This window comes from Rhinolophus hipposideros, assembly GCF_964194185.1.
Source record: "Rhinolophus hipposideros genome assembly, chromosome: 21".
Taxonomy (NCBI): Eukaryota; Metazoa; Chordata; class Mammalia; order Chiroptera; family Rhinolophidae; genus Rhinolophus; species Rhinolophus hipposideros.
In genome coordinates, this window is record NC_138067.1 from 49268485 (window position 1) to 49284459 (window position 15975).

At 42.7% G+C, this 15975-nt stretch overlaps 1 protein-coding gene across 1 annotated transcript; it reads left to right on the forward strand.

Annotated features, from left to right (window-relative positions):
- Positions 1 to 7109: 7109 nt before the first annotated feature.
- Positions 7110 to 15761, forward strand: LOC308490600 (uncharacterized protein). Its single transcript, XM_081033094.1, has 3 exons — positions 7110 to 7373; positions 9769 to 9895; positions 10853 to 15761. The coding sequence occupies exons 1-3, from the start codon at positions 7341 to 7343 to the stop codon at positions 12235 to 12237; spliced, it is 1545 nt and encodes a 514-aa protein (XP_080889220.1). The 5' UTR covers positions 7110 to 7340; the 3' UTR covers positions 12238 to 15761.
- The last annotated feature ends 214 nt before the right edge of the window (positions 15762 to 15975 follow it).

Genomic DNA, 15975 nt, shown 5'->3' on the forward strand with positions numbered 1-15975 from the left:
AATTGAAGAAGAGTCAGTACTCCCTAACTCATTTTATGAGGCCAACATTACCCTGATACCAAAACCTGGTAAGGACAACACAAAAAAAGAAAACTACAGACCAATATCTCTGATGAATACAGATGCAAAAATCCTAAACAAAATTCTTTTTTGTTGTCTATTATTTTGTTGTTGTCTATTATTTCTGTGTGGTGGTATTCTATGATGTTTCCCTCTGTTTCTTCTTTTATTACAGTGTATATTTCAGGTCTGGTTTTTTTTTGAGTGGTTACCCTTAAGTTTATGTAAAAGAAAGTTTGATATTTAGAGTATTCCATTTTCTTCAGCGCACTTACTTTCTCCATTCTCATATTCCGGCTCAGGCCTTTACTCTCCCCCTTTTTATGTTGCCACAAATTGTCCCTGTTGATGGTGGTCGAATAGCCTCCGTTATCCGATGGCTATTCGATGGTGGTCGAATAGCCTTCTTGTAGTGCAGGTCATGTATTAGAAAATTCCATCAGCTTCTGTATGTCTGGAAAGGTCTTTATTCCTCCTTCATATCTAAAGGATATCTTTGCTGGGTATATTGTAGAACTTCAGAACATTTTCATTGTAATCTTATTAGATAACATACTTATTAGTGTGAACTGATTTACAGTTTTTGAAGAGCAATTATTTTTTAATAAGGAAAACATGGAATTCTGAGTTATTAACATATATATTTTTACAGTAAAAGAATACTCAGTCCATGGTCTGGAGATCTGCATTCTATTCATTGTTCCACTAATAACAGGAATAATTAATTGGGGTGAGTCAATTAGCATTTTGGTGCCTGAGTTTCATTGTCTGCACAATGGGGATAAAAATATCTGTGCTCTGTCATTCATTAGCGCAGTTTGAGGATAAAGTAAAACACTAGAAAGCACTTCAATTTTTTCAAAACACAATACAAATCCTATGTCATGATACTGTTAATAATTTTCTAGGTATGTCTTAGTGTTACCCCGGCAGATGTGTGCTTTGAACTGAACTATTAACATTGGAAAGATTTTCATCAGGACAATAGTTTGGTCTGCTATTATTTAAAACAAATCCTATGGTTTAAACAGTTTTGCTTTTTATTCTATGTTTTTTCTCACATTACTTAGTTTTAATGTTGTTTTCCAATATTTTATTTGTTTTTCATAATGTATTTTTGCTTATACATTTAAGGAGACTGTTGCCTATATAAAGGAAAAACTTTGGTTTCTTAATTTGTGACTGTTCTAAATTATATTATTGATCCTGATAACAATTTGTTTGTAGAGTGTTTCTCAAATGTATATCCATTTCAGTTCTCTATCACAGGAACTGAAATACATCTCACAGCTTCTATTCCTGTCGTACTAAAGTGACCATGCCAGGAAAATGGTGACTCAGTAAAGGGCTGTCCTGCGTGTGGTTTTGTTCCTTCTCAATGTGCCCATGTCCTCTACTTCATCATCCAATACTGAAATATCAATGAACCTGGAAGAAGGGGTTGTTCTCGTGAGGGAGTTACTCCTAGAATGTTATTGAATTGGTTTTTTTTATTATTGCATTTTGTATCTCTGTATCTTTACCCATGATAGAAAATGTTATGTAACATCTACAGGTCTCATCCAAACAGACTGGGTTTGTGCGCCTGAACAGAGATTTCTTAATGCAAAATAGTCTGTTTCAGGAAAAATGGTTGATACTCATCTGTCAGCAATTTTCAGAATAATGACTTGTTTCCCTCACATCTTCCATCATTAACCTTGGCAATTGCATTACATCAAGAAGTTTCTGGATGATCTTGGGAAGTTCTGTCCTAGACCTGGAATAAGCTCCCCACCACCACCAGACACTCTGCTTTCTGATACTGAGCAACTGTATTAAGAATCCACAAACAGGGTGCTAGAATTAGACATTGTTGTGGGGTTGTCCATAATCTCTAGATTTTTTTCAATGAAAAGAGAAATGAAATATAAGTTTAAAGTCAAATACTATATGAATTAGTATGATTGTTCCTACTGAATGTAGGATTTAGACTTTTATTCCAATTCTTTGGCTTTATACTTACATTTATTTTTGTCTTATACATACAGACTTGTTTCCCATTTGTATTAATTCATTTGTTTCCAAAATGCCATACCAATACTTTTTAGTAAAATATGAAAAGTTTAAGAGTTATTTACAGGTACTTTTGCCTTCATATATCCACCTTAGGGACATACAGCCAAAATTCTGTATTTTCAATTCAATTGCAGTATTTCCTTTATATAGTGAGACCACAAACTGGATATTCAATCAATTTTTTTAACCTTTGAATTTAGTGTGTTTTAAAATTTTAATTTGCTGTAATATTGTTTAATAATTATGTACAATATGTCCATTTGTGCAAATAAAACAATATATAAGATACTTTTCTTAAATGTCTAACTTAAATTCTGCCCTATCCTATACATGTTCTGTGTCTATATTTTCATTCCATTATGTCTTGGGAAAACTTTCGCATACTCTACACAGTTTCGTACCTGGCTTTTCACTTTAGAAATGAGCCAGTTCTATAGATCAGGGTGTAGAGGTCCTCCTGACTCATTTTACAAATGTGGAAAACTGTTGTGCAGATGGGTCATGATGCATTCACCCAGTTCCCATTGATAGACATTTGAAGTGTTTTCAAGTAGAACTTCCATGAACAGCTTCTGCACCCATGAGCACACATGCTAAATGTCCATTTACATTCCGAAAGTATGTAGTAGGGTCAACATTGGAGGATACTAGGCATGACAGTGATGGCAACATATTTCTTGTTGTTGGCTGAACTGCCCTTCATCTGGCTTCCATCTGTGTCCCATAGATACTGATGTGATGGCTCCTGCCAAGTGGGAAATGAAGATTAACTTGCTCACTCTGATGAGAGTAGGAGTCCTAGGAAACTTCTCCTTCATCTGCATAACTTCACACTTTTTACTGGACACAAGGTGAGACCCACAGACTTGATTCTCAACCAGGTGGTCTTAGCCAACTCCTTGGTGATTTTATCCACAGGAATCCCTCAGACAATGGAAGCTTTTAGATCAAAACATTTCCTGAATGAGACGATGTAAACTTGTCTTCTATGTCCACAGAGTGGCTAGAGGGGTTTGCCTCAGCGCTACTCCGCCCTCAATGTCTACCAGATAATTAAGCTTTGCTCCAATTTCTCAAGGTGGATGGAGCTCAGAATGAAACTCCCAAAATGCATTGATTTCTGCTGTTCTCTCTGCTGGATTGTGCATCTCTTGGTGAATATCTTTGTTCCTATTAATATAAGTGGTCCAATGCACAGTGAAAACTTTAGTGTGAAAATAAATTATGGATAATGTTCCACACTCGATCTAGACAGACTTACCAGGTTTGTAGTTGCAGTCATGCTCTCCACAATTGACCTGAAGTGTTTGGGCCTCGTTGTCTGGGCCCATTGTCCTTTTCCTGCACAGGCACCAGCAGCAAGTCTAGCACATGCGCAGTAACAGCTGATTTCATAAGGTCAGAGCCACGTGTATCATCTTAATCCTCAGGATCTCCTTTTTCTCCTTTTACTCACTGTCTTTTATTTGAATGATTCTATCTGTTAGTCAAGGCCAGTGGCTGGTGTACACTTCTTTGTTCTTGTCTTCATGTTTTCCAACTTTCAGCCCCTTGGCTCATCTGCAGTGATACTCGTGTCCTTCAGTTTTGCTTTACCTGCTTGACAAGAAAAACATTTTTTTTTTCTAATTTGTGACCATATGACCCTGTTCGCTACAAGAAGTTTAATTACTCCTTCCACCACTTGTCTTTCTTTAGGGAACTAATAATGTTCAGATACTTGGTAGAAATTTATTATTCTACATAGAATGGGGTGGTGAGATCGTGGAAATTATAATCCTATAAGAGCCCTAACATGAACATTATATATGTGCTTATAGAAAGATTACACTAACAGTTCTATCTTTATCAAAGGAAAAGTTCACAACATATTGAAATAATAGAAGAAAATTTCTGAGTTTAGGAATTTGGAGAAAATCTCTTAGTTTGGGTGGTTTTGGTGTATGTGTATATAGTAGTAAATTTTATGTAATACTAAATTTGCCATTTAATCATTTTCAAGTGTACAATTTGGTGGCATCAGGTAAATTTGCAATGTTGTGCATCTACCAACATAATTTCAAAAAATGTTTAGAAACCCAAAGACAAATTGTGTACCCATTAGTCTGTATATACCCATTTACCCCTCACTCTAGCGCCTCATAACATCTAATCTACATTCTGTCTTTATGAGTTTGCTTATTCCAAATAGTTCTTATAAGTGGAACTATACACTATTTATCCTCTGTGTTGGGTTTATGACACTTAGCATAATGTTTTCAAAGTTCACATATTTTGTGGCATTTATCAGAACTCTATTGATGAATAATATTCCTTTATTTGTACATGTACATTTTATTTATCCATGCATCTGTTAATGGATGCTTGGGTTGTTTCCACTTTTTGCCTGTTGTGATTAATGCTGCTATGACCATGGATGTACAAAGATATGTTTGAGTCCCTGCTTTTAATTTTTTGGAGTATAGACCTGGAATGGAATTGCTTGGTCAGATGACATATTTATATTAAACTTTTTGAAGACCTGTTATACTGTTTTTCACATTGTAACAATTTGCATTCCCATAAGAAATGTACAAAAGTTCCAGTTGGCACAACCTGGAGCCTCACAGGTCAAATGATTGAATGTGAACACATGAGGACATGTGGGGGAACATAATCAGCCAGAGTCCTTGTCACAGAAGCCTTGACTCAGAAATGACTCTTTACATGGGAATCTTTTCTCTAAACTCTAATTATATTATGTCCAGAGACAGTGTCCTCCTCCACCCTGAGGTGGCAGAAAACTGCCATCAAGACATCTCAGTGGTTCAGGCCTACGGCTCTCTACACCTTTTGTAGTGGCAAAGCAAAAAGATCTGATCTCAGCCAACACCCAAAGGCTGCTTGTGTTCCTGTGCAAAAGGTCAGGCTTCTCAGAGCATGAAAGCCAAAACATAAGAGGTGATGTCGTACAGGATGTCATGCTCGATGTGCCATTTGTCATGCAGGGTGGCCTGTGGGGTCTCTGCTCCCGCTCTCCACATAAGACGCAGGACATGGTAAGGCCAAAAAGGAACACCCACAGAGATATAGGGGAGTCATACCACCATATGCTCGCTGGCAGCTGGGTTGGAGAAACAGGAAACAGGAGCAACATGTTCCACAACCCTCACTCCGCCGCTTGCTAGCTCAGCCACCATCTTCTTGTTAGCCCCCATTTTCTACTAGCATAGCCACAGCAGTTGTATTAGTGGCCAATGGCTCACTAGTTACAGCTGATGTCCAACTAGCTACAGCTGATGGCCATCCAATCACAGTTGATGGCCATTTACTACCTGAGCCAGCACCTTTCCACGTGAGGGCGAGAGCCTGGAAACTGCACTCCTGGCTCTGTCCCCACAGGTGAGTTTGGTGGAAAGAAAAGCATGTTTTATTCCAAAATGCCAGCATTAAGGGAAGGAAGTGTACACCCTGTCATAAAGACTGCCTTCCCAGTCTTAATACTGCCATAGGTTTTAGACATGTAAGGAGGGGCAGAACAAAGGAAGGAGCAGTTGGACAGGAACTTCAGGAAAAAGCACTTCCTAAAGGCTGGTCTGCCACAGGGTCAGGAGTGAATCCCATACAGAGTCAAAAACCCCTCCCAAATTATCAGATGAGGTGTACACACTGGTCTGAAGTAAACAGACCCATTGAAACTGGACTACATAGTAAATGCACAGTAAACAGAATCATCAAGGTTTGGTAGGAGGAGTGGAAAGCAAAGCAAAGAAAAAAAATTAAAACTTTCAGAAAGTCCCAAGCCAAACCACTGTGAATTCGAATTATATCAGAGGTCCAAATTTCAAAAACAAAAGATACAGGGTCACCGTTACACTTACTGCCTCTGACTTTCCAGGCATTGGTGATATGACTGTAACCTTCACCTGGTAAAAATGTGAACAGTTACACCTGACCCAGAGTACCCAGTACTAGAATGTTGTCATGCAGGGTGTTATGCGGGGTCTCAGCTCCCACTCCCTGCACAAGTGAGGCCAAAAAGGAACACCTACGGAGCCACATATAGGGGAGTCATACCACTGTATTCTCGCTGGTGGCTGGAGACACAGGATGCAGGAGCCACACCATCCGCAACCCACCGACCGCTTTTCTGCCAACCAACCTCACTTGCTCACTGCAATCCGCGCTTGCTAGCTCAACCACCATCCACTGCTAGCATAGCCATGGCAGTTATATTAGTGGCCAGTGGCTCACTGGTTACATCTGACAGCCAACTAGCCACAGCTGATGGCTGTCCATCACAGCTGATGGCCATTTACTACCCGAGCCAGCACCTTTCCACATGAGGCCAAGAGCCTGGAAACTGCACTGACTCTGTCCCCACAAATGTGATGCTAGGGAACTGTGGGCTCCTGCGCTTGCTGGGTAAGGCTGCACTGTCCCACCTCTCACTTCTCTGTCCTGTCCCTTTGTGGAGTCTTTCTCTCGTTCTTCACCCAACATACTGAAATTCACAAAACTGATTCTAACATGTGAGGCTCCAGGCACTTGAAGAGAAAAAAAAAAAATGTTTATTCGGGTCCAGTTAAGAGTGGATACATTTTGTGTCCGAGTGACTCTATTCAATGAAACATCCCTTTGGATTTACAGTCATTGGGAGCACCTGAAATAATACTTTCAGACTCCAGGTGGTATGCTAAGCTTCAAAGTCTGAAATAATGTCACTAAACACTTACATAATCAGTTGCAGACAACACACCCTTAGTCAAGTGTTGAGTACGGCCCCTTAAGGAAGAAGCGAAGCCCCTCCTCTCCCCTTGAGGTTAGAGACACTTCCCGGCATCTCTCGCGGTGCCAATTTTCCCTGGAGGTCCAGGTGAGGGGCTCCCGTCTCCTGGGCCTTTGCTGCTGTGAGAACTACATTACCCAGAAGACTCTGCGCCGGGCTCCAGCGTCATTAAGTCAATGAATGCTCAGGAGAGAGTCGATTCCCTGCGTGCGCATCGCGTTGTGGCGGGACTTCCGGCGTTTTCCGCGTGGCGGTCGTTTTGGCGGCCGGTGGGTCTGTGTACCTCACAGACCGAGGACCGCTGGGTCGTATCTGAGGTGATGGGCCGAGGAGGCACGGGAGTTGTCTCTGATGCACAGAGGCGGGTCTGAGGCACTTGGCTGCGGAGACTCTGCTGCCAGGTCTCGGTCCGGATCTCCCGCCGCTCCCGGCCCTGCTCCGCCCATAGAGTCGGATGGCGGCGGCCGCGTTGAGGGACCCGGTTCAGGTGAGTGCGTGTCCCCCCGATCCTCACCGCCCTCAACCCACTCGAATCCTAAAGCCCCGGGTGCGGGGCGCCTGTTCACATCCTGCAGCCTAAGCCCCGGCGTCTAGGACAGTGAGGCACTCGTGGGTGACATCCGGTGTGAAGGGGTGTAGGAGAGGGTTACAGGCAGAGGGGCCGGCCGAGTAAAGACGTGGAGGGTCAACTGAGCCGGGAAGATTTGGGAAATCTGGGCTCTGTGTCGTATCCGCATGGAACAGAGAGTATGGGTCAAAGTGGTCCTGGGTGACAGGCCGCCATTGTCAGGACGCTGGGATCCATAGAAAGTTGTGAACAGAAAAGGCTACGCCTGAATTAAGCTTTAAAACGTTTTTCAAAAGCTGCTCAGAGGAACAAACTGGAAAGGGAATGATAATAGGAGGCAGAGGGGGCTTTGTCCAGAGCCCATTGAACCCTGCCCTCAGAACCTCTCTCTTCACACAGATTGCTATAAATACAAAAGCACATATGGATCCTACAGAGGTGAGTGGAGGGTGTTCCAGGACCTCACTGGTCCTGATCCCACTCATGATCCCTGCACTCTTCACCTATCACTCTACCAGCCCTTAGGCCTGGGGACTCTGAACAAATCTTAAGCCCAGGATCCTCAGATGAGGCTGAGGGTTCTTATTACTAGCAACCAATCGGATGAGGTATGAAGACAGGTTGCCCCAGATATAGGTACCAGTATGTTTAGACTCTTGGACGTATGACTGAACTGGTACAAGGGAACCTCAAATTTCTTTTCATCATGGGAACAGAGTGCAAGGAGTCAGACCTAGGACAGCTCCCTGAGAAGTTGGGTGTCTAATCTGGAAGTGATGGGAACAATGGAGGTTCAGAGCAGGGAGGTGATCTGGCAAACCCCTCATCAGGCTCCCTGTGGCTACAGCATGGAGAACAGACTGAGGGTTTGAAGAAGGTGGTAGGAAGACCAGGGAGGAGGCTAATGCAGTAGTCCAGATGAGTTTGGTGATGTGGACCAATGTGGTATGGATTGGGAGGTGTAGAAATGCTTGGATTCTGAATCCATTTTTTCAGTAGATCTCTGATTTTCTGATTTGGAAGGGGAGAGAGAAAATAGTAGAAGTCAGGGATGACTATAAGGTTTTTGGGTTTGGGAACTGAAAGGATGGAAACTCCATCAACTGGGATGTGGAAGTCGGTAGTAGGGTTACTTTTCATTCAGGATATTAAGAGTTTTGCTTTGACTGTGTTAAGTATATGAGTAGAGGTATTAAGTGAGCAGCTAGACATGCAGGTCTGGGGCTCTGGGGAGAGGTTCAGGACGGACATCTGCGAAAGGTGGTGGATAGTACTGTGTGGACCAGGGTAGAGCTTGTGTCTTAGTCAGCTTGGGCAGCTAAAACAAAATACCTTTATTTCTCACAGTTCTGGGGCTGGACAGTCCAAAATCAAACAGCTGGCAGATTCTGTTCCTGGTGAGGAACTCTTCTGTCTTGCAGATAGCTGTATTCTCACATGACCTTGGTGTGATTGGAGAGAGCAAGAGATCTTTTTCTCTTCGCATAAGCATGCTAATCCCATCATGTGGGTCTCAGCCTCCTGACCCAATCTAAAACTGATTAATTTCCCAATTACCCATTTTTAAATACCATCACATCAGGGGTTAGGTCTTAACATATGAATTTTGGCAGGATATATACATTGCTCCAAAAGATGCATTAGAGCTGATAGTCTGGCTAAGTCTTATTTTCAGGGAAACACAGTAAGTACCTGAGATCTACAAGTGGTTCTGCATGGCTAACATTGAAGCAAGGAGCAGAGTCAGACAGGGAGACCTGTAGAGCAGGATTCTGGGCTGCTGATGGAAGTGAGGACCATTGGAGGTTTGGGGTAGTACTGGATCCTGTCTGAATTTACCAGGCACTATCTATATGCCATGTGTTGGGCAACATGTAGGAAAAAAAGGAGATGCCTATGCTGTAGGGTAGGGTAGAGGTGTGACTCCCGGAGATGTGGTATAAAGTGATGTTCCTGTGGAGAGGGAGTGAGAACTGGTGGCCTGAGGGCCCGAGCATTGAGGACATAGAGTGAAAAAGGAGCCAACACCCTTGGTTGTGTCGGGGAGGCATGGTCTGGGGGATTCTAGGAGAATGACCTGACAAGGGGGAGTGCTTCCCTGCATGCAGGCCCAGAGCTCAGAGATCATCTAATGTTGCCCTAGATGGTCACAGTGATCAGAGGGACCATAAGAAGAGAGTACACATCAGCAGCACCAGAGCCTGATATCTCCTCCGAGGTGGGGAAATTGGGAAGTGTGTGAGCAGGGGATAACTGAGTGGATGAACTTGGGGAGAGAAGCTGATCATGCAATGAACTGTCCTCATCATGGCAGGGCTGTGTGACCTTTGAAGATGTGGCCATATATTTCTGCCAGGAGGAGTGGGGCCTCCTTGATGAGGCTCAGAGGTTCCTGTACCGTGATGTGATGCTAGAGAATTTTGCACTTACAGCATCCTTGGGTAAGACCTTCACATTCCTCTCAGTGTCTGTATCTGGTCTCTCTCTTTCCCCTGTCCCAGAGGCAGCTCTTCCCTTTCCACAGCCAGACTATTGGCTCTGCTGGCTTCGCCACTCCCTTGGCACATGTGCTGTGGGTGCCAGCACTGAATCGTGTGCACTCCTCAAGCAGCCCTAGGTGTGCAAGTAAGGGCCTGGGAGTTAGGTGTTTGGCAGTCAGCCTAATGGATTTTACCTTTCCCTGTTTGTGGCAGGATGACTGTGTTGATGGCACCTTGTGCCCCAGATTCTGTCCTCTTCTAGCTAACATTTCCTTGTGAACACCTGTATCAGGAATTGTAAGCATTGTCACGGTTACTAATTACGTGGTCCATGGTCCTTTCTTGAAAGACCTGCTTTTGAGATTTTATTGTAATATTATTTTTTTCCTGTCGTTTGTTGTTTCCTGAGTTGCTCTGGACCATTTTTGACCACTCACAAATCCTGTCTTTCCCTAAGGACTTGCTTCATTCAGGTCCTTACCCAGCTGGGAGTTTGGGGAGGAAAGCCCTGAGTCACAGGGTGGACATGGCAAGATGATCTCAGATCTGTGTTCAGATCCTACCAGGAATCTGCCTTGTGTACACTAGTGTTTTGGTGCAAGTACCACTGGACACACATAATATCTATACTTTATTTTATACACTTCACACTTTTCTGATTTGTCATTTTATCTGGCTCTCCTCCCTGCGTGGCACCCCATACTTCTGCTTTTTGTACCTGAAAGTCTCCGCATTCTATGATTCCTAGAATCTCAGTACTACAAAGTAGCGCTCCCTTCATATTGCTGCCTCATACTGAAAAATATCCCATGGATTCATTCTTTGGTTTGAATGTATGTGTATGACAGACATTTTCAATGGGATTTCCTCCTCCTACCAAAGTTAACATGCACTTTATAAGTATTTCTCTTCTTTCAGACTGTTGGTGTGGTGCCGAGGATGACGAGTTACCTTCTGATCCGAGTGTTTCTATAGGAGACTCACAGGTCAGGACTCCAAAGGCAGATCCATTCATCCAGAAGACTCACCCCTGTGAGAATTGTGTCCCAGCCTTAAAAGACATTTTGCATCTGACTGAGCTCCAAGCGCCATGTCCTGGGCAGGAGTCATACTTAGGTGGGGCATCCAGAGGCTTCTGGTTCAGTGAAAACATTCACCAGCACCAAAAGCATGGCACTGGAAAGAAAATCTTCAAAATGGATATGGACAGGGCCTCGTGTGTGACAAGCTGCAGATTCCATGTGTCAGGGAAGCCATTCACCTGTGGGGAGGATGGAAAGGACTTTCTAGCTACCTCGGGCCTTCTCCAGCATCAGCTCACTCCTGATGGTGAGAAGCCACATAGCACCATCAAGTGTTGGGAGCCCTTTAATGGTGGAAAAAGTCATGACAAATGGATTGAAAGCAGGAGAGTTTTCAGCAACACACACCCACTTTCCCACCAGAGAGTCTGTACTGGAGAAGGGCTTAATGAGTGCAGCAAATGTGGTAAAACCTTCAGCTGCAAATACAGGCTTGTTCAGCATCAGCAAACTCACATTGGAGAAAGGACTTATGAGTGTGGTGAATGTGGGAAGTTCTTTAGCCGCAAAACTCACCTCATTCGACACTGGAGAGTTCACACTGGAGCAAAGCCCTATAAGTGCATTGAATGTGGGAGATCTTTTAGCCAGAAATCTGACCTCATTCAACATCAAAGAATTCACACTGGAGAAAGGCCTTATGAGTGCAGTGAATGCGGGAAATCCTTTATCCAGAAATCCATCCTCATTAAACACCAGAGAGTTCACACTAATGAAAGGCCTTATAAATGCAGTGAGTGTGGAAAATCGTTTAGCCAAAGTTCTGGCCTCCTGCAACATAAGAGAGTGCACACTAGAGCAAGACCTTATGAGTGCACTGAATGTGGGAAATCATTTAGCTGTAAAACTCACCTCATTCGACACTGGAGAGTTCACACTGGAGAAAGGCCTTATGAGTGCATTGAATGTGGGAAGTCTTTTAGTGAGAAATCTGTCCTCATTCAACACCAAAGAGTTCACACTGGAGAAAAGCCTTATGAGTGCAGTGACTGTGGGAAATCCTTTAGCCAGAAATCTGTCCTCATTCAGCACCAAAGAGTTCACACTGGAGAAAGGCCTCATGAATGTAGTGAATGTGGGAAATTCTTTAGCCGCAAAACCCACCTCATTCGACACCGGACAGTTCACACTGGAGCAAAGCCTTATGAGTGCAGTGAATGTGGGAGATCTTTTAGCCAGAGTTCTGGCCTCCTTCGACATAGGAGAGCTCACATGCAATGAATGTGGGGAATTGTTTACCTGCAAATCTGACCTCAGTTAACACCGAAGAGTTCACACTGGAGAAAGGCTCTTTCCTTAGTATAACAGTGTTGGAGGAAGGCCTCTGAGAGGAGCTGTCTGCTTGAATTACTCATATATCCAGACATCCACAGACTAGAGATTACCATAAGTTTTGGTTATGGGGGAAGTGTGTTTAACCTGTCCTGGGGTCCTTGTTAGATTTATGTTACTGGCAATTTCTGTGGCAAAAGCCATTTCACCTCTATCACCTGGCAGGTCCACACAGCATGCATCAGCCACCACCCTAACCAGCTCAAGGAAGCGGACCTCTGTTCTCCCTTTTGTTGCAGGAAATGGTGAGTGTCCTGAGCCCTTCTCTCTGACAAGTTAGGGCATGGACCTGACCCTATGCTGGCCCAGAGAACTCTGATTTCTGCTGGTGGCTTTCAGAGGAGGACTAGCTTTTTCAGGGACATAGTTGGTCTCAGGTAGTGCTTGTGATGAAGTTTTCCAGCTTCCAAGTTACCAAACCGGAAACTTCCTGTTGCTCATTTTCCTGGTTTGTGCAATAAGGGCCTTTTCATTTAAGCACTTTTAATCTTGGACTCTGTTCACTATGTGGGTAGTTTGAGAGCACAATAGGACTGCCAACTTGAAGAGGAAACATTTTGTGAGGATCCAAACTGTGCCTCAGAGGGGACAGTATGATGGTGGTCCTCCAGTTTGGCCTAGTTTGCATTGCTGCCAGAGCCTCCTAGGAAAGACTGCATTGTGGTCTTAAAATGTTTCCTGGATGCCAGAGGTCACCCTGAGGAAGGGGTAGTTGTGACACCTCCAGTGCTTCTGGAGTCAACATAATTTTCATCTTGCTCACAGGAGACAGCACATAATTTCCAGCACTGTTGAGGGAAATCTAATCCAAGGTTCTGCAAGGGAGCCACATGCCCTGATACCCAGAATTCAGTACGCTAGTGTCACTAATTGTAAGACTCCATGGGCAGTGGAGACCGTAACTGGTACAGAGACATGGGATCAATAGAGTGAAGGAGACTGTAGCAAACTGCGTGGTATGTGCTTCTTCTAAAGCTGCATCCACAGTTCCAGTTTTGAACATGCTCCCAAATCTTGGGACTTCCAGGTATGTTTATCTTGTGTAGCTGAAGTCATTGACAGACAAAATGGTCTTAGGGTTTTGTGAATTCCAGTAGACTGAGCTGTTCACCTCAAGGCCAAAAGGTTGGAGAGGAGGGAGGTCCTCTAGTCTAGGGATGTGGCTTTGGTGACTCAGCCAGCATTCTTCTTGACTCAGGTGGAAATGGCCTTCATTGTTTGCCAGTATTTCTTGCCACCTAGGAAAGGATGCTGTCCCTCAAGGCATGAGTGAGATAGTGGAGTCAATACAGAGTTGCCAAACCTGATTTCTGAAGAGTGCTAGATTTAGATTTTATTGTGAACCATTTTTTAAAGCTGTATTAAAGTATAATTAACAGGATAAATTGTACGTATTTAAAGTATACAACTTGATAAGTTTTGACATGTATAAACTCATGAGACCATTAACATGGTAATGGACATATCTGTCACTTGCATATTTTTCTGATGCCCTTTTATAATCTCTACCCATCCCTCCAGGAAACCATGGATTATTTATGTTCCTTTACAATTGATTGCATTTCCTAGAAATTCGTGACTGATCACAAAGTGTTTACTCTTTCTGGTTTCATTGATGCCCCATAAGTTACCAAGATTCATAAATGGTGCTTATATGAGTATTTCTTTTTTTTTACCCCCTTCTTCCGTCTCCTCCCCACTCCCCCACTCTGGTTCAAGCCATTGATTATCAGTCTAGTTGTGTAGGACACAGCGCCCTGACCCATGCTGGTGGTATTATGAGCCTTGCATTCCTTCCGCTGGAGAAGTCAGTTGCTGACTTCGGCCACTCACGACAGCTCTCACTGGCTGCTGGGCGCTCATAGCAGCACATGGTAGCCCACTCCAACCCACGCCGACCTCCGGCTGCTCACAGCAGCCCAGCTCCAGGGAGAGCCATTGTTCATAATCTTTGCTGTAGAGGGCGCAGCGCACTGGCCCATGTGGGAATCAAACCAGTGACTGCTTTGTTAGGAACACGGTGCTCCAACCATCTGAGCCACCAGGCCAGCCCCTAATATTTCATTCTTATTTCTGAGTAGCTTTCTCTTTCTGTGTATAGTCAACTATGTTTATCCATTCATCTGTTTATAGACATTTGGGTTATTTCAAGTGTTAGCTATTAAAAATAAAGCTGATAGGAACATTTGTTTATAATTCTTTATATGGGTATATGTTCATTTATATTAATAAATCAGAGTGCAATGTCTGAGTCATGGGGTAGGTGAATATCTAACTTTTTAAGAAATTGCCGAGCTGTAATCTAAAATGGTAGTCTCTGCATTCCCGCCAATGGTTTGTGAGACTTCCAGTTCCTTTACGTCCTTGTAAGTGACCTGGTAAGATCACTTTTTAATTTTTGCTCTTTTAACATAAGTGTCTGGTGGTATCTTATTGGTTTTAATTGCCTTTCCCTAAGGATTTATGATGTTGAGCATTATATTATGTATTTGCAACCTGTTTGTCTTCTTTAGTAAAATGCCTGTTCTTATCTTTGGCCTGTTTTCTATTTTATGACATTTGGCTATTTGCGTTTTAGTAACAAGACAATGAAACAACAAAGACATGTTGGAATTTTACTCGTTCTTCAGTGATGAGAACAACTTATTTTCTGCACATGAAATAGTTGTTTTTGAATAGTGGAAAAATATTTAGTCATTTTTTGTGTGTGGTCTGCGCAATATAATGGCCATCATACCATACACTGTTAAGTTTTATCAGCATTACGGTATTAACATATTCTTCATTACTTTTCTAGAAGTAAACATGTAATATATTGTATTAAACAATACAATAAATCAAGCCCTAAATTGTGTGTTTGCTAATGTCCTTGGGGTAAATACTTCCATGGTGGCCAGTTTCAAACTGCTTACCTAAAGAGTTGGCGGTAGCACACCATTCTGTTTCCACCTTATTGATCCAGTAGCCACAAAAAACCTCAGGAACATAGATAATACCAAAACTTAGTGAAATGATTAGGGAGTGTCTATGTTTGAGTGTTTGTAGCTTAAACTGTTTAATTGATGTACAGTTGACTTTATTGCACATTTTAAATATATATTTTGATACAAAAAAAAGTATCCTTGTGCCCTTTTTAAACTCATTGTTCTCAACATAAAATTACTGATATAAGGACATGGTCTACCTTTTGTAGTGGCTATTTTCAAATATGCACAAAAGTGGGAAATACTGTCTTATGAAGACTCATGAACCCTTCCCCAATCTTCCATCATTATTTACAGAATCTTGTTTCATTTCTCCTCATGTACATTAGTGGGGCATTTTACTTAGAAAACCAGACATCATGTCATTTAATGCATACTTCTTAATGCTTTCTTACATTGCTAGCACTTTTTCATAATGCCAATAACTTTCTCACAGAAAATAAAAATATTTTAAAATATGATAAATGTGTTATCAGTGCTGAATTTTGTCAGTTTCCTCAAAACTTTTCTTTAAGGCAGACTAAATGCAGTCAGTATACAAAATGTCTGTCTCGCAAGTCTGTTAACTTATAGGCACTTACCTCTTTTTTATTATTTACTTGAAATGATGAACTGTGTCCATTACAGTTTGCAGCATGCTCAA